Source organism: Bubalus bubalis, chromosome 20, assembly GCF_019923935.1.
Source record: "Bubalus bubalis isolate 160015118507 breed Murrah chromosome 20, NDDB_SH_1, whole genome shotgun sequence".
In the NCBI taxonomy this organism is placed as follows: Eukaryota; Metazoa; Chordata; class Mammalia; order Artiodactyla; family Bovidae; genus Bubalus; species Bubalus bubalis.
The window spans coordinates 28,281,368-28,306,986 of record NC_059176.1 but is presented as its reverse complement, the minus strand read 5'-3'; the positions used below and the strand labels follow the sequence as shown (position 1 = coordinate 28,306,986).

At 38.2% G+C, this 25,619-nt stretch overlaps 1 protein-coding gene across 2 annotated transcripts in view; it reads left to right on the top strand.

The window, feature by feature from the left end:
* The window catches only part of NUBPL (nucleotide binding protein like), a 457,415-nt gene that overhangs the window by 80,696 nt on the left and 351,100 nt on the right, over positions 1-25,619 (top strand). For both annotated transcript variants that reach the window (XM_045163735.1, XM_025271622.3), the window contains exons 5-6: positions 10,222-10,261; positions 10,356-10,446. In XM_045163735.1, the coding sequence (XP_045019670.1) occupies positions 10,222-10,261; positions 10,356-10,446 (131 nt within the window). The remainder of the gene's footprint in view (positions 1-10,221; positions 10,262-10,355; positions 10,447-25,619) is intronic.

Here is a 25,619-nt window from a genome sequence, read left to right as displayed (position 1 = left end):
AAAACTCTTCTCGAACAAGGAATAAAATTATCGGAACTTTCTTTAACCTGATACAGTGTATCTCTAAAAAATATATAGCAAAAATCATACTTACTGGTGAACTATTAAAAGCATTCCATTTAAAATTATGAGTAAGAGAAAGACGCTGGTATCACAGCTTTATTTAACATTATATAGGCACTCCTAACCTGCAAAATAAGTTCCAACACATACTAACACAGGTGAATAGGGAATTAAATAAAAGAAGCAAACTGTCATTATTTGCAGAAAATATAATTAAGTAGAAACTAATTTAAATCTATAGAAAAATTATTAAAATGGACACACAAATTTAGTAGGGTCATTAGATATAAGATTAATATATGAGAAAATTAAACTTCTATTTAGTACCAATAAAGAATTAGAAAGTTCAGTTTCAAAAAAGATACAAATAGCTTCAGAAATACAGGGTACCTGGGAACAAATCTAGCAAATGTACAAATTTCATGTGGAAAATTTTTTTAAGTTTTATTGAAATAGAAAGATGGTAACGATGACCCTATATGCAGGACAGCAAGAGACACAGATGTAAAGAACAGACTTTTGGACTCTGTGAGAGAAGGCAAGGGTGGGATGATTTGAGAGAAAAGCATTGAAACATGTATATTACCATCTGTGAAATAGATGACCAGTCCAAGTTCAATGCATGGAACAGGGCAATCACAGCCAATTCATTGGGACAACCCAGAGGGATGGGATGGGGAGGGAGGTGGGAGGTGGGGCTTGGGACAGGGGGACACATGTACACCCATGGGTGATTCATGTCACTGTATGGCAAAAACTACCACAATATTGTAAAGTAATTAGCCTCCAATTAAAATAAATAATTTTTTTTAAATGTCAATAAATGGAAAACAAATGATGTTCATGGATAGGAAGACTAAATTTTATAAAAATCTCAGTCTTTCTAATAGTCTTGCAAATTCAGTCAAAACTCCACTTGTCAAAAGTGATGACCAAGTTGAATTTACGTATTATAAAGATGAGCAAAGGGTTTATGAACAGATAAGAGAGAATAATACGTGTCTTGCTGTGCCAGATAAGAGGACTTATAAAGCTGCACTATATGCCCTATTTGAGGATAGACAGATAAACAACTAGAACTGAATAGATAGTCCAGAAACAGACTTATACATATTTGGAAACCTGATTTATGACAAGGCTAGCATTGCAGATTATTGATGATGGGACAATTTATTATCCACACAAAAATAAAAAAGTGAATCCTCACACTACACACACAAATTAATTTTAGATGGTTTAATGACTTAGATGGCTCAGATGGTAAAACATCTGCCTGCAGTGTGGGAGACCTGGGCTCAACCCTGGGTTGGGAAGATTCCCTGGAGAAGGCAATGGCAACCCACTCCAGTACTCTTGCCTGGAAAATCCCATGGATGGAGGAGCCTGGTGGGATACGGTCCATGGGGTCGCAAAGCGTCAGAAACAACTGAGCGACTTCACTTTCATTAATGACTTAGATGTGAAATTCAAAGCCATGGAGGTTTAGAAGAAAATATGAGACTGTCTCAATGACTGTATTACTAAAGGCTTTCCTAAAGAAAACCCAGAAAGGTTAGAATATAAATGAAAAAAATTGATTAGTTTGATTACATAAAAAGTAAGAACTTCTGCTATTCAAAAGACATTATAGAGGATTCAGCAGAGCCTTGTTCAAGATGATGAACTCAAATACCTAGTGCATTTGATTAATGAATTTGATACTTGTGCAACTGGAAAATAGGAACAAACAGCTAATAAATACATAGAAAATGAAGGAAATGCATACACACATTCCGCACAGAGATCTTATCAGTTCAGAGAGACAAAGGAAAAATAATATTGTGTGCTATATTGCTCATCTGTTACTAACATTTACATGACTATATAATAAAAATTGTGTGATATAATTGTGTTGGGAAGATGGGTGCATGAAAAGTGTGTCAGTGTTTGTGGAAAAGAGCTAAATAATATGTCATAACTAAAAACTGTCAGACTTTTGGTTTGGTGGATTAGCTAATTGTATAGTATCAACATTAATTTTATAGTTGTGACTAATTGTACTATGGTTATATAAAATATTAACATTAGGGAAAGCTAGGTGAAGGGCATATGAGGACTTCGGCTATATTTGCGACTATCTGTAAATGTAGTATTAATTCATTATAAGAAGTTTAAAAAGTCAGTTAATTAGCCATCTGTATGTCTTTGGAGAAATGTCTGTTTAGGTGGGTGGGGTGAATTGAGAAAGTAGCACTGAAACATAAATTCAGTTCAGTTCAGTTCAGTTGCTGTCATGTCCGACACTTTGCGACCCCATGAATTGCAGAACTCCAGGTCTACCTGTCAATCACCAATTCCCGGAGTTTACCCAAACTCATGTCCATTGAGTCGGTGATGTCATCCAACCATCTCTTCCTCCATCGTCCCCTTTTCCTCCTGCCCCCAATCCCTCCCAGCATCAGGGTCTTTTCCAATGAGTCAACTCTTCGCATGAGGTGGCCAAAGTATTGGAGTTTCAGCTTCAGCATCAGTCCTTCCAATGAACACCCAGGACCGATCTCCTTTAGAATGGACTGGTTAGATCTCCTTGCAGTCCAAGGGACTCTCAAGAGTCTTCAACACCACAGTTCAAAAGCATCAATTCTTTGGCGCTCAGCTTTCTTCACAGGTGAACTCTCACATCCATACATAACCACTGGAAAAACCATAGCCTTGACTAGACAGACCTTTGTTGGCAAAGTAATGTCTCTGCTTTTGAATATGCTATCTAGGTTGGTCATAACTTTCCTTCTCAGGAGTAAGCGTCTTTTAATTTCATGGCTGCAATCACCATCTGCAGTGGTTTTGGAGTCCCCCAAAATAAAATCTGACACTGTTTCTCCATCTGTTTCCCATGAAGTGATGGGACCAGATGCCATGATCTTAGTTTTCTAAATGATGAGCTTTAAGCCAACTTTTTCACTCTCCACTTTCACTTTCATCAAGAGGCTTTTTAGTTCCTCTTCACTTTCTGCCATCAGGATGGTGTCATCTGCATATCTGAGGTTATTGATATTTCTCCCGGCAATCTTGATTCCAGCTTGTGCTTCTTCCAGTCCAGCGTTTTTCGTGTTGTACTCTGGATAGAAGTTGAATAAGCAGGGTGACAATATACAGCCTTGACATACTCCTTTTCCTATTTGGAACCAGTCTGTTGTTCCATGTCCAGTTCTAACTGTTGTTTCCTGACCTGCATACAGATTTCTCAAGAGGCAGGTCAGGTGGTCTGGTATTCCCATCTCTTTCAGAATTTTCCACAGTTTATTGTGATCCACACAGTCAAAGGCTTTGGCATAGTCAATAAAGCAGAAATAGATGTTTTTCTGGAACTCTCCTGCTTTTTCAACGATCCAGCGGATGTTGGCGATTTGATCTCTGGTTCATCTGCCTTTCCTAAAACCAGCTTGAACATCTGGAAGTTCACGGTTCACGTATTGCTGAAGCCTGGCTTGGAGAATTTTCAGCATTACTTTACTAGCATGTGAGATGAGTGCAATTGTGCGGTAGTTTGAGCATTCTTTGGCATTACCTTTCTTTGGGATTGGAATAAAAACTGACCTTTTCCAGTCCTATGGCCACTGCTGAGTTTTCCAAATTTGCTGGCATATGGAGTGCAGCACTTTCACAGCATCATCTTTCAGGATTTGGAATAGCTCAACTGGAATGCCATCACCTCCACTAGCTTTGTTTGTAGTGATGCTTTCTAAGGCCCACTTGACTTCACATTCCAAGATGTCTGGCTCTAGGTGAGTGATCACACCATCGTGATTATCTGGGTCATGAAGATCTTTTTTGTACAGTTCTTCTGTTTATTCTTGCCAGCTCTTCTTAATATCTTCTGCTTCTGTTAGATCCATACCATTTCTGTCCTTTATCGAGCCCATCTTTGCATGAAATGTTCCCTTGGTATCTCTAATGTTCTTGAAGAGATCTCTAGTGTTTCCCATTCTGTTGTTTTCCTCTATTTCTTTGCATTGATCGCTGAAGAAGGCTTTCTTATCTCTCCTTGCTATTCTTTGGAACTCTGCATTCAGATGCTTATATCTTTCCTTTTCTCCTTTGCTTTTCGCTTCTCTTCTTTTCACAGCTATTTGTAAGGCCTCCCCAGACAGCCATTTTGCTTTTTTGCATTTCTTTTCCATGGGGTTGGTCTTGCTCCCTGTCTCCTGTACAATGTCACGAACCTCAGTCCATAGTTCATCAGGCACTCTATCAGATCTAGTCCCTTAAATCTAATTCTCACTTCCACTGTATAATCATAAGGGATTTGCTTTAGGTCATACCTGAATGGTGTAGTGGTTTTTCCTACTTTCTTCAATTTAAGTCTGAATTTGGCAATAAGGAGTTCATGATCTGAGCCACAGTCAGCTCCCGGTCTTGTGTTTGCTGACTGTATAGAGCTTCTCCATCTTTGGCTGCAAAGAATATAATCAATCTGATTTCGGTGTTGACCATCTGGTGATGTCCATGTGTAGAGTCTTCTCTTGTGTCGTTGGAAGAGGGTGTTTGCTATGACCAGTGCGTTCTCTTGGCAAAACTCTGTTAGTCTTTGCCCTGCTTCATTCCGTACTCCAAGGCCAAATTTGCCTGTTACTCCAGGTATTTCTTGATTTCCTACTCTTGCATTCCAATCCCCTGTAATGAAAAGGACATCTTTTTGGGGTGTTACTTCTAAAAGGTCTTGTAGGTCTTCATAGAACCATTTAACTTCAGCTTCTTCAATGTTACTGGTTGGGGCATAGGCTTGGATTACCATAATATTGAATCGTTTGCCTTGGAAACGAACAGAGAACATTCTGTCGTTTTTGAGATTGCATCCAAGTACTGCATTTCGGACTCTTGTTGACTATGATGGCTACTCTGTTTCTTCCAAGGGATTCCTATCCACAGAGGTAGATATAATGGTCATCTGAGTTAAATTCACCCATTCCAGTCCATCTTAGTTTGCTGATTCCTAGAATGTCGATGTTCACTCTTGCCATCTCCTGTTTGACCACTTCCAATTTGCCTTGATTCATGGACCTACCATTCCAGGTTCCTATGCAATATTGCTCTTTACAGCATCAGACCTTGCTTCTATCACCAGTCACATCCATAGCTGGGTATTGTTTTTGCTTTGGCTCCATCCCTTATTCTTTCTGGAGTTATTTCTCCACTGACCTCCAGTAGCATATTGGACACTTACTGACCTGGGGAGTTCCTCTTTCAGTATCCTATCATTTTGCCTTTTCATACTATTCGTGGGGTTCTCAAGGCAAGAATACTGAAGTGGTTTACCATTCCCTTCTCCAGTAGACCACATTCTGTCAGACTTCTCCAGCATGACCTGTCCGTTTTGGGTGGCCTGACATGGCATGGCTTTGTTTCATTGAGTTAGACAAGGCTGTGGTCCATGTGATCAGATTGGCTAGTTTTCTGTGAGTATGGTTTCAGTGTATCTGCCCTCTGATGCCCTCTTGCAACACCTACCATGTTATGTGGGTTTCTCTTACCTTGGACGTTGGGTATCTCTTCACGGCTCCTCCAGCAAAGAGCAGCTGCTGCCAGTGGGTGTTCACTATATGATGCAGACAGTTCATACCTGGTGCTCTGTGACAGCCTAGAGCAGGTGGGGTGGGGTGGGAGATGGAAGGGAGGTTCAAGAGGGAGGGGACATATGGATACCTATGGCTGAGTCATGCTGCTATACGGCAGAAACCAGCACATGTTGTAAAGCAATTATCCTCCAATTAAAAATAAATAAAATAAATTAGAAAACAAGAAACAGCAACAACAAAAGAGTCAGTTAAGAGTTATTGGCTCTGGAGAGTAATAAAATAGGAGAGGGTTGGGGATTATTGACATTTAGTAATAATTTTAATTGTACTACTTAACTCTTTAATCATTATGCATATGTTATTGAAGAAAATAGAAAGTAGAACGAAGTCCAAAGCAGAATGAAGGAAAGTTGTTACTCTGAAAATTTAACTTGGATGCTTTGGAAAGAATTGATGAAGTATTGTGGAAAAGAGTCCTGTTACCAAATTAGCTATGGGGAAGATTGAGCTTGTTAGTTTAGTCAGAAGTTATAGAGGGAAACCATAAAGAAATATATGCATTCTTAAACATTTTAGTTTGGAACAGTAAAAAGCATTCTTATTCACCAGTCTTAATAAAGGGTCATAGTTTTTTCTTTGTGTGAAGTGAAAGTTGCTCAGTTGTGTCCAACTCCTTGCGACCCCATGGACTATACAGTTCATGGAATTCTCCAGGTCAGAATACTGGAGTGGGTAGCCTTTCCCTTCTCCAGGGGATCTTCACAACCCAGAGATCGAACCCAGGTCTCCCATATTGCAGGCGGATTCTTTACCAGCTGAGCTATCAGGGAAGCCCTTTTCTTGTGTAGGTATCCAATGAATAGAGTTGAGTTCAGTAATGGATTTCTTGTATAAACCATGCCTATATGCTTTATACATTATTTTAAATTTAAACTTCTTTAAAGAGGAGAAAGAACTGAAGAATATATGATAAAATCTGAATGTGTAATCTTGCTAGATTTTTATGATTTTGTCCTAAACTTCTAGCCCTGTACTTGTCTAAGTTATCTAAGATAAGAGGGCTTTTTATATACTTTGTTATGGTGAAAATGTAGGATATGGTAGCGAAAATGACTGGAGGCATGACTGCACAGATAGTTTGATAAAAGAAACTATATTTTATAATAGTCTTTTGCCCCATGAAGTGTATTTTCTTTGTTTTGTTGTGAGCATAAGTAGTACATTGGTTTTTATCTTAAGATTAATACAATTTCTTGTCTCAGATTAGAGAGTCAAGTTGTTTTTTTTTTTCTTTGTTTTATTGTGGTAAAAACCACATAACTTAAAGTTTACCCTGTTAACCATTTTTAAGTGTACGTTGTTCAGTCACTCAGTCGTGTCCGACTCTTTGCGACCCGACGGACTGTAGCACGCCAGGCTTCCCTGTCCGTCTTCATGCCCTGGAGCTTGCTCAAACTCATGTCCATTGAGTCGGTGATGCCATCTAGCCATCTCGTCCTCTGTCGTCCCCTTCTCCTCCTGCCTTCAGTCTTTCCCAGCGTCAGGGTCTTTTCCAGTGAGTCAGCTCTTTGCATCAAGTGGCCAAAGTATTGGAGCTTTAGCTTCAGCATCCGTCCTTCTAATAAATATTCAGGACTGATTTCCTTTAGGATGGACTGGTTGGATCTTCTTGCAGTCCAAGGGACTCTGAAGAGTCTTCTCCAACACCACAGTTAAGTGGTATTTAATACATTTATAATATTGTTCAGCCATCAGCACCAACTATCTCCATAGTTCTTTTCATCTTGGAAAACTGAAACACTCTGCCCATTAAACAGTAGCTCTTTATTGCTACTTCCCCATCCTTTTGTCAACCATCATTCTACTTTCTGTCATTTTGACTTTCAGTATCTCATTTAAGAGGAATCATAGAGTAGTTCTCTTTTTTTTTTTTTTTTGTGGATAACTTACTTTACTCAGCATAATGTTCTCATGGTTCATCCTTGTTGTAGCCTATGTCAGGATTTTCTTCCTTTTTTGAGGCTGAATAATATTGCATTGTGTATCTATACCACATTTAGCTTATCCATTCATTCATTAATGGGCGCTTGGTTTGTTTCCACATTTTAACTATTGTGAATACTGTTGCTATGAACACGAGTGTACAAAAATCTCTTCAGGACACTGAGGCCATGCTTTCAGTCCTTTTTGGGTATATATTAAGAAGTAGAGTTGTTGGATTGTATGGTAATTCTATTTTAGTTTTTTGAAGAACTCATTATTTTCTGTAGCATTTCCGTTTTACATTCCTGTGAATAGTGCACAAGGATTCCCATTTGTCTATATTCTTGCCAATTGTTATTTCCTGTAGGTTTTTATTTTTTACATTTTGATGGCAGCTATCCTAATACTGTGAGGTGATCTCTCATTGTAATTTTGATTCACATTTTAATAACAATCAGTGATGCTGAACATTTTTTCTTGTGCTTATTGGCCATTTGTATATCTTCCTTGAAGAAATGTCTATTCACTTCCTTTGCCCATTTTTGAATTTTGTTGTTTTATTGAGTTTTAAGAATTTTCTCTATATTCTGGGTATTAATCTCTATAGAATAAATGATTTACAAATATTTTCTCCCATTTTGTGGATTGCCTTTTCACCCTGTTGATATTGTCTCCTGATGCACAACATTTACAAACTTTCATGAACTCCAGTTTGTCTGTTGTTTCTTTTGTTGCTCTTGTTTGGTGTTGTATCCAAGAAAGCCTCACCAAATCCAGTGGCATGAATCTCTTGCCCTGTGTGTTCTAAGAGATTTATAATTAATAGCTCTTGCATTTAGGGCTTTGATCCATTTTTTAGTTAATTTTTATGTTAGGTAAAGGTCCAACTTCATTCTTTTGCGTTTGGATATCCAATTTTCCCAGCTTTTCCCCCATTGAATGATTTTGGCCTCTTTGTGAAAATATCATTTGACTGTATAAGTGAGAGTATATTTCTGGGATCTCTATTCTATTCCATTGGTTTATATGTCTACCTTTATGCCAGTACCCCACTGGGTTTTGAATGCTGTAGCTGTGTAGTAAATTTTGAAATACGGAAGTAAGAGTCTTCAAGCTGTGTTCTTCTTTTTCAAGATTGATTTTCATATTGGGGATCCCTTGAGATTCCATATGAATATTAGGATGGATTTATTTCTGCAGAAAATGTTAACAGCATTTTGATAAGGAGCGCATTGAATCTGTAGGTGACTTTGGGTAGTATTGCCATCTTAATGTTAAGTCTTTCAGCTGATGAACATGGGATGTGTTTTTATTTTTGTCTTCTTTAAATTCTTTCAGCAATATTTTATAGTTTTAATTTTACAAGTCTTTTATCTCCTTGATTAAGTTAATTCCAAAGTATTTATTCTTTTTGATGCTGTTATAAATAGGATTTTCATAATTTCCTTTTAAGATTGTTCATGTATATAAGAAATAAACTGATTTTTTAATTTTAACTTTGTATCTTCTACTAGATTTACTTATTAGCTCCAATAGTTTTCTTTCTGGAATCTTTAGGGTCTTATATATAAGATCATAGTATCTGTGAAACGAGGAAACTTTACTTCCTCCTTTGCAGTTTGGATGCTATTTATTTCTTTGTCTTGCTTCATTGCTCTGGCTATAACTTTCAGTATTATGTTGACTAGAAGTGGCAAAAGTGGGCATCCTTGTCTTACTCCTGATCCTAGAGGAGAAACATTCAGTCTTTTATTATTAAGTACTATGTTGCTTTTGGTTTTTCACATTTGGCTTGTATTATGTTGAGATTTGAAGTAAGAAATTGACAGACAAATTACTTATTGAGGCTATTTTTTAGAACACCTGAAAATTATAGATGTGTTTCTGAAACTATATCCCACCTGTTTTTAGATGTTGAATCTATTGCATATGTTAGTTGTATACTTGATATGATGTTTTAACTGTTTCAAATTGAGATGTATTAATTTAAGAGTAGCAATATGAGTAGCTTTGTTATTTTTCAGTTGCTAAGTCCTGTCTGACTCTTTGGGACCACATGGACTGCAGCACACCAGGCTTCCCTGTCCTTCACTCTCTCCCAGAGTTTGCTCAGACTTATGTCCATTAAGTCAGTGATGCCATCCAACTATCTCATCCTGTCACCTCATTCTTATGCCCTCAACGTTTCCCAACATCAGGGTATTTTCTAATGAGTCGGCTCTTCATATCAAGTGGCCAAAGTATTGGCGCTTCATCTTCAGCATCAGTCCTTCCAGTGAATATTCAGAGTTGATTTCCTTTAAGATTGATTGGTTTGATCTTGCAGTCCAAAGGACCCTCAGGGATCTTCTCCAGCACCACAGTTGAAAGTATCAATTCTTTGGTGCTCAGCGTTCTTTATGGTCCAACTCTCACATCCATTCATGACTACTGGAAAAACCATAGCTTTGACTATACGGACCTTTGTGGCAAAGTGATGTCTCTGCTTTTTAATACACTGTCTAGGTTTATCATAGCTTTTTTTCCAATACCTTAGTTATATTTTTAATTTGACACTGCTTGATGATTATGTTTATGTATAGTGACTTTCTCTTCTAAAAAATGGTTTTTTCTCTTTCAGGCAACTTAATGCGGCCTCTTTTGAATTATGGTATTGCTTGGTGAGCATTTTTTTTTTTTTTACTTTATGTTAGTTTTCACAGTAATATTGATTACCCTATGTAATTTAGTTGTATTTTTGGTTTCCTTCTGCAGTATGTCCATGGGCTTCCTGGTTGAAGAGACTGCCCCCCTTGTTTGGAGAGGTCTTATGGTAATGTCTGCCATTGAGAAACTATTGAGGCAGGTAATAAAATTGCTTTAAGTAGAATTTTATTATGGGTACACTGTGGTAAATATTTGCTGGTGAAGGGTCATTAAAGTTTCCAGTCATGTTTGAGATGTTTTGCAAAAGAATCCAGTTGACAGACTGAATTTATAATGAGTTATGTGGCGCCAAGACCAAATTCCACCATCATGTGATTGAAACTTCCCATTGCTCATCAGTACTAATGTCTAATGCCTTATTTTATATTGTTCTGTTTCCCTTTTCAGACTCTGTTGAGTCTGTAGTACAATGAGGATATCTATTTTATAAGCAATCTGTCTTCTTTAGATTTATGGTTAATTTCATTGTGGCCAATATTGAGTTATAAGGGCACTGTAGAAATTCCTCAAATGTAGAAAAAATTATTTAAACCACCGTGTTTATGATTTAAAATTGCTTCAGAAGAAAATGAAATTTTATTTTACTCTGAGTACATATGGCTATATATTTATATATATAGTATCTGTCCAATCAACTTTAATTTATCCTTAAGGAAGAGAACATTTGATTGGATAATCTAAAAATATCAGATGGGCTGTATGTTATTTATAGAAATAAATTTTATTTTTTTCTTAGTTGCTGTACATTTATAGTTAATTATCTTCTAGGTTATAAGTACTTCACATTTTCTCACTGACTCACAACAGTTACCCCTTATTTATTCACGTTTTACTTTAGGTCAGGCACCATGCCATAGGTTGACAGTTGTAATCATAGGTACTCCTATATTCATTTTAAGTTGTTAAAGTAAGTAGATATTTCTTGAACTCTGAAACTCTTCTTTTTCCCCCTGTAACATCTTGTCTTATTTTTCTGCTGCTTGAGTTCTGATAAATTTGCTTTTTGATCTGTGTTCCCAGGATCTTTCTGTTTTCCCAGCACATTTAAGTCTCTTGGCTACATTTCTTTCTCTTTTACACTCAGATCCCATAGTTGGTTATTTCAGTTATACTCCTAACAACATTCTGTCCGTCCCGTGATCTTGACCTTTATTTTCGTGGACTAAACCAGCCTTTTTTTTCTTTAAGGAAATTTTAAAACAATCTTTATTCAGTTTATAATTAGAGTCAATGAAAATTTGAAAACACAGAAGGAGGATTCTGATTTTAATATTGTTGACTGAAAAAAAGTACAACCTATAAGTTGAAAATTATGTTTTGTTTGGTGGACAAACCGAGGACTTAATCCTTGAATGCAGTCTCAGACAACTCTAAGGGACTGCTTCAAAGTGGTTAAGGGAGGAACCAGGATATATGAATTTTTGCAGCAAAGTTTTCCAGGTAGTCAGAACATCAAAAGATTACCGTTAATTTGGGGAGAATGGATACATGTATTCATATGGCTTAGTTCCTTTGGTGTCCACCTGAAACTCTCACAACATTGTTAATTGGCTATACTCCAGTATAAAATACAAAAGTTAAAAAAAAAATTACTGTTACTAAAGAAAACCACATATCTCAAGTTAAGGAATTTAGTGCTTGTTTATGTACAGGAAGATGCAAGAGCTTGGGCTCACTGAAATCATTCCTCAGTTATCTGGGGCCCTCAGCTGTCTGGGACCAGTATCCTGTGCTTTCTCCTTCTGAGCTTGCTCTCAGGGTGCACCATCAGGGTGGCTGCAGCAGCTGACAGACCGCTAGATGACAGGCATCCTGTTTCTATCCTAAGTTCCCTCAGGGCTAACTGTCAGGGAGGCTACAATGCAATGCCTTGATGGCTGCAAGTCCTTTGTTTACTGATATGGCAGGCAACATTTTTTCATCCTCATTATTGGTTTTCCCCCTCCTGTGTTAGGGTTAGAATTCTCAACAGGAAATGATTCAGAATTCCTCCTAAGGCTTGTGGATGGCCACAAGAAGGTGGAAATTCTTCCACTTTCCACAGTAATCAGACACTTAGAGATTCAAGTCAGTGAGAAGAGACACAGAAATACAGGCCAAAGGTTGGTGTTCTGAGGAGCATGCTCTGTGAAAATATAATAGCTGGTTAGATGCTCTGTGGGCTTCCCCTGATGGCTCAGCATCAGGGGACACAGGACACTCAGGTTCGATCGCTGGTTGGAAAGATCCTCTCGAAAAGGAAATGGCAACCACTCCAGTATTCTTACCTGAAAAATCCCATGGACAGAGGAGCCTGGAGGGCTACAGTCAGCAACAAATTTCCTTCGTTTCTTGATGTTCTATATAGCAGTGGATTGTGGAGGATACCTAGTTCATTGGCCAATTTAAAAAAAATTGAATATAGCACATGTACAGAATATAACACGTATACATGATCTGATCTGATACCTGTACATAAGGGTCCAGATAGATGGATTATCCCAAAGAGAAAATACCTTTGTACTCATCACCTAGGACAAAATAAGCAGAATACCAGTGTTTCAGATGCTCTTCTATCTCATCCCAGATACTAATTTGTGGGGAGATGATAAGTACTTGTGGTCAGTCTGCCATCTTGAGCTAAAATCTGTTTTTAAAGTTGTTTTTCCTTTCTTTCAGTGTTTTACTGGGTTAAACTTACAGATATAGTAGGATGCACATATCTTATATATGGAGTTCAATGATTTTTGATAAACATATATAACTATGTAACCACACCCCAGTCAAGATAGAGAACATTTTTATCCCCCTCTAGAAAGTTTCCTTGGGCTCCCTTGCTGCTGCTGCTAAGTCACTTCAGTCGTGTCTGACCCTGTGCGACCCGATAGACAGCAGCCCACCAGGCTCCCCCATCCGTGGGATTCTCCAGGCAAGAATATTGGAGTGGGTTGCCATTTCCTTCTCCAGTGCATGAAAGTGAAAAGTGAAAGTGAAGTCGCTCAGTCGTGTCCGACTCTTAGCATCCCCACGGACTGCAGCCCACCAGGCTCCTCCATCCTTGGGATTTTCCAGGCAAGAGCACTGGAGTGGGGTGCCAGTGCCTTCTCCAGTGCATGAAAGTGAAAAGTGTAAGTGAAGTCGCTCAGTCGTGTCCGACTCTTAGCATCCCCACGGACTGCAGCCCACCAGGCTCCTCCATCCTTGGGATTCTCCAGGCGAGAGCACTGGAGTGGGGGCCACTGCCTCCTCCACTTAGGCCATCACTATTGTGATTTCTGTCACTCTAAGTGAGTTTTGTGTGTTCTTATATATTTCATATAAAGGGAACCTTGTAGTATAATTCCCTTTTGCATCTCATTTGTTTTTCTTAGCCTAATGCTTTTAAAATCATCCTTGTTGCATGTATCAGTAACTGAGTCCTTTTTATTGCTGAATAGTAATTCCTTTGCATGAATATAACCCAATTTATAACTTCTGATGATAGACAATTGTGTAGTCTCCAGTTTTGGAGACTATTATGAATGATGCTGCTGTAAATACTTGTACAGGTATTCATAAAGGTTCCAATTGTTTCACATCCTTTTTTTGTGTGTGTTATCATTCTCTTCACTGGTGGCTGTAAAAATGATGTCTTCCGATGGTTTCAGTTTGTGCTTCCCTGATGGTCAGTGATGTTAAGCCCCTTTTCATGTGCATGTTATATATTGCTGTGTCTTCTTTCATAAGTGTATGTTCAAGTCCTTCACTTTTTTTGGCTCATTTCTCTTCTTGTAATTGAGTATTCTGGCTATGAGTCCATTACCAGATACATATATTGGGAATATTTCTCCCAGTCTGTGGCTTGCCTTTTGATGAGCTGAAGTTTTAAATTTTCATGAAATCCAGTTTATCAAAAAATTATGTTTAATGCTTAGTGCTCTTTGTGTCCTCTGTAGGAAATCTTTGCCTGTCTACCCCAAGATTGTAAAGATATTCCTGTATATTTCTTTTATCTTAAAACTTTTGGGTCTGGCTTGTATATATTGAATAAATTTTCATGTGTGAAGTGAGATAATGATCGAGGTTTATATTTTTCGTTGTTGTGTGATAACAGGAAATACATTTATTCTTTGTCCTTTGGTCCTGACACAAAGCTCCCCAAACCCTTGGAATTTCCTGAGTGGTAGATTTGTCCTTTGTCATTCATAAGGAGCCCCTTTTTGAGCACAACGGCTGGTTCATGCTAGGGAGATGACTTAGGGTGGCATCTCTAGATAGCCTCAGATGGGACTGGTCACCAGAAGACCAAGTATTTAGAGAGTTAGAATTTTCCACCTCACCTGCCTACCTCTGGGAAAGGGATATGGGGTGGACTGCAGATTAAACGCTATAAAAACTCTTGGACAAGATTTGATGAGCTTCTGGGTTGTAAAACACATCCATGTGCTAGGTAGGTTGTGTACCCTAGCTCCATGGGGACAGAAGCTCCTGTGATCAGAGCCCTTTTGAACCTTGCCCTGTGTACTTACCACGCCTTCATCTGCCCTTTTGTCTGTATCCTATACTCTTTGTAATAAACTGGGAAATGTAAGTAAACATTTCTCTGAGCTCTGTGAGCTGCTCAAGTACAATACAGGCACACCTAGGATATTTTAAGTTTGGTTCCAGACCAGTACAATGAAGAGAGTATCACAATAAAGCCATTACACAAACTTTTTTGTTTCCCAGTGCACAAAGAGTGTGTTTCATTGTACTTTAGTCTGTTAAGTATACAGTAGCATTATGTCTAAAAGAAACATTGTACATACCTTAATTAAGAAACACTTTATTGCTGGAAAGCATTAACCATCATCTAAGTCTTCAGCAGTCCCTTGGACTGCAAGGAGATCCAACCAGTCCATTCTGAAGGAGATCAGCCCTGGGATTTCTTTGGAAGGAATGATGCTAAAGCTGAAACTCCAGTACTTTGGCCACCTCATGTGAAGAGTTGACTCATTGGAAAAGACTCTGATGCTGGGAGGGATTGGGGGCAGGAGGAGAAGGGGACGACAGAGGATGAGATGGCTGGGTGGCATCACTGACTTGATGGACGTGAGTCTCAGTGAACTCCCGGAGTTGGTGATGGAGAGGGAGGCCTGGCGTGCTGCGATTCATGGGGTCGCAAAGAGTCGGACACAACTGAGCGACTAAACTGAACTGAACTGAAGTCTTCAGCAAGTCATAATCTTTTTGCAATAGTGACATCAAAGATCAGTGATCACAGATCACAGTGACAAATACAGTAATAATTAAAAAGTTTGAAATATTGTAAGGATTATCAAAATGTGATGCAGAGACACAAAGTGAGTAAATGTTCACTGCCGGGAGCCAGCATATTGCATATTGAGTGCATATTGCATATTGAGTGCAGCACTTTCCACAGCATCATCTTTCAGGATCTGGAATAGCTCAACTGGAATTCTATCACTGCCAGGAGCCAGCGTGAGGAGCTCCACCCATGACAAAGGTCATGAGGAAGGAGGCTCGGCATACGCAAAGGCGGGATCGAGCCTCAGGAGTCCCCCTGGAAATTCTCGAGCATCTACCTCCCAAACCAGAGTCTGCCTACTTTCTGCTTTTTGCTTTCACCTACACCTCTGACTTTATGGGGGCTGTCCCCCACTACCTCTCTCTGAAAAAAAGAGTTAGCTTACAGCTCCAGTTAATAATTCCTGGGTGTGACAGTGTTTCAACCTACAAACTCCTTTGGAAATCCTCTAGCCTGCCTGAATGGGTTTTTCCGGCCACATGTGATTGTTCAGAGCCTCCCAACTGTGAGAGGCAGGAGATGTTCTAAACTGCCTAAACACAGATTCCTTTGAGTAGTTAAAAGATTGATTAGAAATTGTATTGGTGAAGGGTTTTTCACTTGTTGGGCCAATGTTTGCTGCTAAGTCTCCATACTCCTTACCTACTGTGTCCTTGGCAGTGTATTGATTGATATAATGGGTGTATAGAAATGTAAAATGCAGCTTTGTCCAGTGCTTTTTGGGAGGCTGGTGCCTGACTTTGGAATAATCACCTTTAGAGAAAAATAAGTTTCTTAAAATGTTAACAGGCCTCCGGGCCAGAAGATGATGTCAATCACCTGAACTTTTGCATATGATAAGTTTGAAAGCCTGGCTTAGATTAGAACCAGGAACTGCTGTCCTTGCATGACTCCACCCCTTCCCCCATTATCCTCTATGCATAACTTAAGGTTTAAAAACTACTTTGGAAAATAAAGTGCGGGCCTTGTTCACTGAAACTTGGTCTCCCCATGTCACTCTCTCTCCCAAATTCTAGCTGAGTCTCCATCTGGAGCGCGGAACCCACCATGCTTGCTAATTATGCCTGGGCTTCTAAGATCCGACCGGGGAGGCCTCAGTGTCTCCTCTCCTTCGGGAGAATGGAAGGACGCCTGCGGCCTACGTGAGTGGTGCAAACTTCTTGTCTTGAAGTTTTATTGGTCTCCCGCGTAAACCAAGCTACTCAGCCTCTTTTCTCCACTGAATTTTCCTACTGAGCTATCCTCATTCTATTACTCTTTGTATCCTTAATTAACGTGTAATTAAGCAGTTGTTTCCTGACCCTTGCCTATGCCCTCTCTCCTTCGAATACCCTGGATCAGCTGGGGCTGGACCCCGGCAGTTCACGTGGAAAAATGGTCCTGATAGACTTGCTTGATGCAGGTTTGCCACAAACCTTCAATTTGTAAAAAATGCAGTATCTGTGAAGCATGATAAAATGAGATATGTTTGTAATTGAACTTAAGGAGAGGGATCTTGAGAACCTCTGATTAATAGCCAGTTAGCCCCAAAGCACATGCAACAGCCTGGATTTGTGACTGGCATCTGAATTGGGTGCAGTCTTGTGGGACTAAGCCCTTAATATGGAACCTGATGCTATCTTCAGGTAGAGAGTGTCAGAGATAATTGCTTGGTCATATTGGAAAATACACATTATCTAATTTTTCTAGCATTATTTGTTTAGAAGACTTCCCTTTCCCCATTGAATTGACTTGATACATTAGACAAAAATCAATTAAGCTTATATATAGGGTCTATCTCTGGACACTGTTGTATTCCAGTAATAGTTGAATCCTTACAGTAAAATCATATAATGATTGTAGCTCTTTAGAAGGCTTATTAATATCAGAAAGTGAGAGTCCTCCAACTTTGTTCTTTCTTAAGATTACTTTGACTACTTTAGGTTTTTTCACATTTCTATATAATTTTCATATTCAGCTTATCAATTTGTGTGGGAAAGCATATTACTGTTTTCATTAGGATTTGTTGTTCTTCAGCTGCTAAGTCATATCCAACTCTTTGTGACCCAGTGGACTGCAGCACACCAGGCTCCTCTGTCCTCCATTATCCCCTGGAGTTTGCTCAAATTTATGTCCATTGAGTCGATGATGCTGTCTAACTGAGTCGGTGATGCTGTCTAACCCTTTCATCCTCTGCCACCCGCTTTTGCCTTTAATCTTTCCCAGCATCAAGGTCTTTTTCAGTGACTCAGCTCTTCCTAATCAGGTGGCCAAAGTGTTGGAGCTTCAGCTTCAGCATCATCCTTCTAATGAGTACTCAGGGTTGATTTCCTTTAAGATTGACTGGTTTGATCACCTTGCAGTCCACAGTCCTCCAAAAGCATCAGTTCTTTGGTGCTCACCCTTCTTTATGGTTCAATTCTCACATCCATACGTGACTACTAGAAAAACCAGAGCTTTGATTATATGGACCTTTGTTGGCAAAGAGATGTATCTGATTTTTAATATGCTATCTAGGTTTGTCATAGCTTTCCTTCCAAGGAGCAAGTATCTTTTAATTTCATGGCTGCAGTCAACATCCACAGTGCTTTTGGAGCCCAAGAAAACAAAATCTGTCACTGCTTCCACTTTTTCCACTTCTATTTGCTGTGAAGTGATGGGACCAGATGCCATATCTTAAGTTTTTTGAATGTTGAGTTTTAAGCCAGCTTTTTCACTCTCTTCTTTCACCCTCATTAAGAAGCTCTTTACTTCCTCTTCAGTTTCTGCCTTTAGAGTGGTATCATCTGCATATCTGAGGTTTTTGATATTTCTTCTGGCAGTGTTGATTTCAACTTGTGATTTATCCCACCTGGCATTTCACATGATATACTCTGCATGTAAGTTAAATAAGCAGGATGACAATATACAGCCTTGTGGTACTCCTTTCTCAATTTTGAACCCGTCCATTGTTCCATGTCCAGTTCTAGCTGTTGCTTCTTGATCCACATACAGGTTTATCAGGAGATAGGTAAGATGGTCTGGTACTCCCATCTCTTTAAGAATTTTAATCAGTGAAATAGAAGTAGATATATTTTCTTGAATTCTCTTGCTTTCTTGATGATCCAACACATGTTGGCAATTTTTATCTCTGTTCCTCGGCCTTTTCTAAACCTGGCTTGTACATCTGGAAGTTCTTGGTTCATGTACTACTGAAGCCTAGCTTGAAGGATGTTGAGCATAGCCTTGTTAACATGTGAAATGAGCACAATTGTACAGTAGTTTGAATATTCTTTGGCATTGCCCTTCTTTGGGATTGGTATGAGAACTGACCTTTTCCAATCCTATGGCCACTGCTGAGTTTTCCAAATTTGCTGACATATTGAGCACAGCACTTTAACAGCATCACCTTTTAAAATTTTAAATAGCTCAGCTGGACTTCCATCACCTCCACTAGCTTTGTTTGTGGTAATGCTTCTCAAGTAATGCTCCAGGATTTCTGGCTCTAGGTGAGTGACCACACCATCATGGTTATCCAGATCATTAAGACTTTTTTTGTATACTTCTGTGTATTTTTGCCACTTCTTCTTAATCACCTCTGCTTGTTTTAGTTCCTTACTGTTTTTGTCCTTTATTGTGCCCATCCTTGCATGAAATATTCCCTTGACATATCCAATTTTCTTGAATAGATCTCTATTCTTTCTCATTCTATTGTTTTCCTCTATTTCTATGCATTGTTCTCCTAAGAAGGCTTTCTTATCTCTCCTTGCTATTCTCTGGAACTCTGCCTTAAGTTGGGTATATCTTTCCCTTTCTCCCTTGCGTTTTGCTTCTCCTCTTTCCTCCATTATATGTAAAGCCTCCTTAGACAACCACTTTGCCTTTTTCTATTTCTTTTTCTTTTGGATGGTTTTGGTCACGGCCTCCTGTACAACATTACAAACCTCTGTCCATAGTTCTTCAGGCACTCTACCAGATCTAATTCCTTGAATCTATTTGTCACCTCCACTATATAATCATAAGGGTTTTGGTTTAGTTCACCTGAATAGCCTAGTGTTTTCCCCTATTTTCTTCAATTTAAGCCTGAATTTTGCAATTAGGAGTGTATAGAGCTTCTCCATCTTTGACTCCTAAGAATATAATCAATTTTATTTCCATATTGACCATCTGGTGCTGTTCCATTGTCTTCTGCTTTTCATTATTTCCAATAAGAAATCTGCCCTAATTTGTCTAATTGATGTCCATAGCTCAGTCGCTAAGGGCATGGACTATGGAGCCACAATTGCCTGAGTCCAATACTTACTACACATGTAATAGCTGTATATCCTTGGGCAGAAAGCTCTCTGGGCTTTAGTCTCCTAACCAGTATAATGGGATTAATAGTATCTACCACATTATAAAAATTAAATGAGTTTATAATATGCTTAGAAAGTATAGTAATTGTTATATAAGTGTGCCATGTTATTACTGTATTTTATCAACCTTAATACAAATTAGATTCTCTCCAAATTTTAACATTTTCTAATCAGAATGCATCTTATGAGTGATAATTTCTCAGAATTCCTTTATCTGTGGCTTGAATTCTGGTTCTTCCAGAGATATTTTGTGTTGTTTCTTCATTCATCTGGGGTGTTTTCAACCGGAGGCAACTTTATTTATTTTTAAAATTTAGTTTTAATTGGAGGATAATTGCTTTATAATGTTGTGTTCGTTTCTGCCGTTCATCAACATGAATCAGCCATAGGTATACACACATCCTCTCCCTCTTGAACGTCCCTTCCACCTCCCACCCCTTGAGGCAACTTAAAATAGAATTCGTTTTTGGGGCCAGTCTGGTGGTCAGAATTCAGATGGAAAGCTCCATGGGTACCAATTTTGGTTCATTGTCTTTAGAAGGTGTTTTTCTGCCTTCTGCCATGGCCTGGAGAGGTGCATATTTCCTTGAAATTTATTTCTCACTTGAGGATTTATGTTTTATTTACCTTTAGAAGAAGAGAGTTTAGTCTTTTAGGGCCCCAACTTTACCAAAGTTTCTTCTGTTAGATTCCTTCTCATCTTAGGTGTTTGCCTCTTTTCTTCTGACATAAAATAATGATACGTCTTATAATAAGTGGGTATTAGATTTGTTGATATTAGGTGTCATTATTATTGTCATAATCACCACCATCCTCCCTGAGACATCTAATTTCATGACTTCAGTTATATTAATTATAATAGCAGACTTCTCTTTGATTAATATTCTGATTTGAGGTGGTGATTTTGTGAGGAAAAGGAATTAGTCAAGAAGAAGAGAAGTAGTTCAAGTAGGAAAAGAACTAAGAATGCTAATATCATGAAGTGTTTGCAGCCATGGTTTTTCAACATATCTGCATAGTAGAGTCATTTGGGAATTTTAAAAAATTTTCAAATTTCAGGTCACACCCCAGACAGAGTAAATCATAAACTGTTGGGGTGTTAACTAGGCATCAGTGTTTTTGGAACTTTGCATCTGATTCCACTGTGTAGATAAGTTTGGGAACCACTAGTTTCAAGAAGGATAGGTCAGTGAGAGTGAGGATTGAAAAAGGGCAAGAAATAATAGATGGTAGGTAACCATTTATGATCCTTTAGTAGTATAGTGAATGAAAAATGTCAGATGATAGATGTTTAAGGATGAATTTATAGCATGACCTTGGAGGTAGAGTTGTATAAAGCCCATAATATAAAATAGGCCATTCAGCGGTGATGGGGAAAAGGAAAGAAAAACAGGGTGGAAGCTTAAGGAGGAATGGTATCAAATGAAAACCCTTTTCATTTGTTTTCCGAGTAGGGCAGGCATACCTTTTCCAAAGCACAGAATATAGTGTAGAAGGACTGAAGAATAGAAAATGAGAGGATTATTGAAAGAGGAATATTATGAAAGAGGCAAAAGGGAAGGGGATTAAAAAGTTATGAATTATTTATGGAGAATAAGTTTTCAGTCCAAGTTTGGTGAGCACAATGAAAAGAAGAACAGATGAGGGAACCCCATCATAACTGACACTAAAAAGAGGTTAACCAAAATTCTTATTTCCTAGATCTTCTCAGTGGAAGGAAAAAGATAGTGAGTTTACTCAGTTGAGCAAATTTCTGTATTCATAAAAATTGTCTTGGGAGCTAGTTGAAAATTCATATTTATAGCCTTCCCATTCCACTCCCCCACTTGAACATTTTCCTCAGTAGGTTCAAAGGAGGGCCAAGAAGTTTACATTTCTAATAGATTATCCCAGGTGAGTCTTATTAATGCTGGTGGTTCTGAAATCAAGGTTGGTTATACCTTGGGCTAGAGGCAGTGCTTTTGAACTGCTTTCAGAGGAATAAAAAAAAGATGAGAGAAATGAGCCCTGTGCAACAGCCAAGGCCCACTGGATGCTAAATGTGATTTTTTTAGGTTTGATGAGTTTTTGTGACTGTCTTTAGCAACTCTCCAAAGCCTGAAAGCTGAAATAGGCGAAATCTGTTGTTGGATCCAGGATTGGCATGGCAGAAAGTCCAGACGGGAAACACATCCAGGGCATTAATGAAGGAAATATTGAATTCAAAGTCTGGTTTCCTGGAAGACAGGCAGTCAGGAGGGATCAGGAGGCTGAGTGTAAAATCGAAGGCATCACATAATTGAGAATCATTCTTTATGGGGAAGAAGTGGTTCAGTAGCTTGGTAGGAACAAGTGTAGAAAGTTTCAGATAAATTGATTTTGTTAGGGAAGGGAGGGGCATTAGAAAGGTTGGGCCTTCCTTCCTTCCTTATTTGAAAATTTGATGTTGTTGAAGAAAGGCACGTTTCTCTTAAAGTGAGAAAAGTGTCAAGGATCAAGTTATCTCATTGTGGGATGGTAATAGGGTTGCTAGATAAAATGCAAGATATACTTAGTTAAGTTTGAGGTCAGATACACAGGGAATAAGTTTTCAGTATGGATATGTCCCAAATATTGCTTGGGTCATGCTCACACTAAAAAAGTATTCATTGTATATCTGATATTCATATTTAACAGAGAGGCCCATGGATGGAGGAGCCTGGTGTGCTGCAGTCCATGGGGTCGTGAAGAGTTGGACATGACTGAGGGACTTCACTTTCACTTTTTATTTTCATGCATTGGAGAAGGAAATGGCAGCCCACTCCAGTGTTCTTGCCTGGAGAATCCCAGGGACAGGGGAGCCTGGTGGGCTGCCATCTATGGGGTCGCAGAGTCAGACACAACTGAAGTGACTTGGCAGCAGCGGCAGCAGCAGTGTCCTCTATTTCTTTCTTTCTTTTTTTTTTTTACTTGGTCTGGCAACCTTTAGTAGAAATGATGTTTCATAAGATATAGATAAGAGCCAGGCTGGGAGAAGGTTGTCACGGTGGTGGAGAGGAACTGAGTTGTTTGAGAAAAGAAAGTATGAAGCAGTATCAGGGGAATATTATTTAGCCAAGAGTGTCAGGTATAAATAATCAAAATAAGATGACCATTAGAGTGGGAGATGGGACAAAGAATTATTGTGTATTAAAGTAGGGGAGCTCTGCGAGGGTCATTCTTTGTAATTTTGTAAAGAAAGATGGTTTGTCAATTTATTTTACCAGCGTCTGCAGCTTCTTCTGAAGCATAACTTATTTTTCTGGATACAGAAGCAGTTGTATAGGGAGTCTCTCATGGTTTCAGTTGCCAGTGTCTAGTTAATTTATCTGCATAATATCACCCCACCTCCTTTCAACCTCATCTACTAAAAGGATGGGAAGAGATTGATGAATAAATGTTGTGTGTTCATGAATGCATTTTGTGATGAGTTGCAGGAAAGCACGCCAGCCCATAAAAATAGAAGTTTAACTTTATGATCAATTAGGAAAACTAGGCAGATAAATGCTAGAATGTCATTTTGAATAGTAGATTTATCTTTATGTTTTTCTTTTTATTCTCCTGATTTTGGAAACAGTTTCCTTTTATTTTCCATCTTGACTTTAAATAATTAAAGGCACAAACATTTAGTATCATTTCACTCAATGAATAACTGATAGTTTAAAATTTTTCTATTATTCGTTGATTCTGGAGTAATATTTTTTTTCCTCTTAAGTGGTGCTCAACATAGATATAATTAGTTTAACTCAAACAGGGAAATCTTGTCTTAGAATCTTTGACTTTAAAAATGTGGGATATTGGAAAAATAACTTTTGTTAGTAGAAGAAGAGCATGGGAAGGAAAACTTCAAAGGCTAGTCTGGTGTCAGCACCTGCTGTGGTCACAGTGTAAACTCTGAAGACCAGGGATTTTGGCAGCAGTCTCAGTGCTTTTAGTTCATTCTCCAGTATCCCCAAATGTGAAGCAGATGCCAGTTTCTTCTCTAGGGCTCTGATAATGGCATATAATGAGTTGGTTGTTTCCTAGCAACTAAAGAAGCAGTTTCACTTTAGCTGATCCTGCAATAGGAATGAGATATTTTCCCTTGATAGCTGGTATTAGTGATTTCCCTGACAATGGAATTTCACTCCTGAATAAGGAATGTTCTCAGCCTTTGGTTTCCTAAAGAATTTTGCCTTTGAGTGTGGGCTAAGCTCTGCTTAATCCTGTATAAAATGAAAAAAATTTCTTGAGCCCCCTAAGTACGTCTCATGGGAAGAGCCAAAGGAGTTTGATACATCATTTCTCAAATGGCAAGTGATTATACAAGAAGCTATAATGGGTGTATTTTTCCCAGTATTTAACAGGATAATTAACAGCCAGATGCTTTTCTGTGTTTAATGTTTGAGGCAACCAAGGTTTATTAAGTATTGGCCAATGTGTGGTAGAAAAAATATATATGAAACTTTATTACCATTTCAATATACAGTGTAATAAAAAATCTTCTAATCTATAACCTACTTGATTTCAAACAGTATTCTATACATAAAGTTACTATTATACCAGTTATTACAATAGTTCATTTTATACTAAACTGTTGAACAATTTAATGTTTAACTTTAAATAATTGCTAATATTTAGTTGTACTTAATTGTGGCATATCTAAATCCTTATTTGGCAGTGGTAATAGATCAGAGGTCTTCTGATTATTAAGATATATGGAAGCATGAAAATATTACTTTAAATGATTTTCTTTTAGTCATTCATAGTTTAAACAATTTCTAAGGAAATTATCTGTTTTTCTTCCTTTGGCATTATATAACTAATAATCATTAAGAATTATAATATGATATATTAAATTTCAGAAGTTCCTAGATACTTAGTCAAAGAAATAAAATGTTAAATGATGTTCTTAAGATAATTAAGTTAACCATGTCTAAATATACTAAAGAAATTTATCGCCTTGCATGGAAAAGTTTCTCAGACCATGCATTAAATGTAGATCAAGTTATTGAATGTTTTCCTTGTCACTTTTGGGCATCTGACCTTATTCATTTCTATGATTTTTGCATCATCAGATAGTTAGCAAGTCGCATATTTAAAAACACTTTATTAGGCTTCCATGAAGCATTAAAGAACAAAGAACATTAATGAATTCAGTTGGACAGGACAGTAGTCTTTCAGGCACCTAAAGACCTAATTTTTCCTTAAAAAGTCTTTAAACATTAGGCACAGTTTCTGTGTAATATCTCAGTTACTACTCTTAGATTTCTTTGGGACTTCTGAGGTGACAGAATCAAGCATGTTAAGCATTGTTTTTAATTATCCTTTCCCTTTTAAAACTATAGATTAGTCAACAAGGAAATAGAGATACAATATAACTAAAGTCTAGTTCTTTGAAATACTTTTCTGAGGCAGTATTAGCTAAGAAATAGCTCAATTTGATTAACCTGGCAGGCGTTTCTTTTGATCACTGCATTTATTCATTCATTTCACAATCAGATACTTGTACAGTATCAGATACTTGTACTTCTACAAATACAGTACAATTCTGTACTTTTAAAATGTCATCAGACTTTTTGTCATTGTCAGCAGCACATATTTAAGTGGCTTCTGCAAAGGTTCGTCTAGTCAAGACTATGGTTTTTCCTGTGGTCATGTATGGATGTGAGAGTTGGACTGTGAAGAAAGCTGAGCGCCGAAGAATTGATGCCTTTGAACTGTGGTATTGGAGAAGAGTCTTGAGAGTCCCTTGGA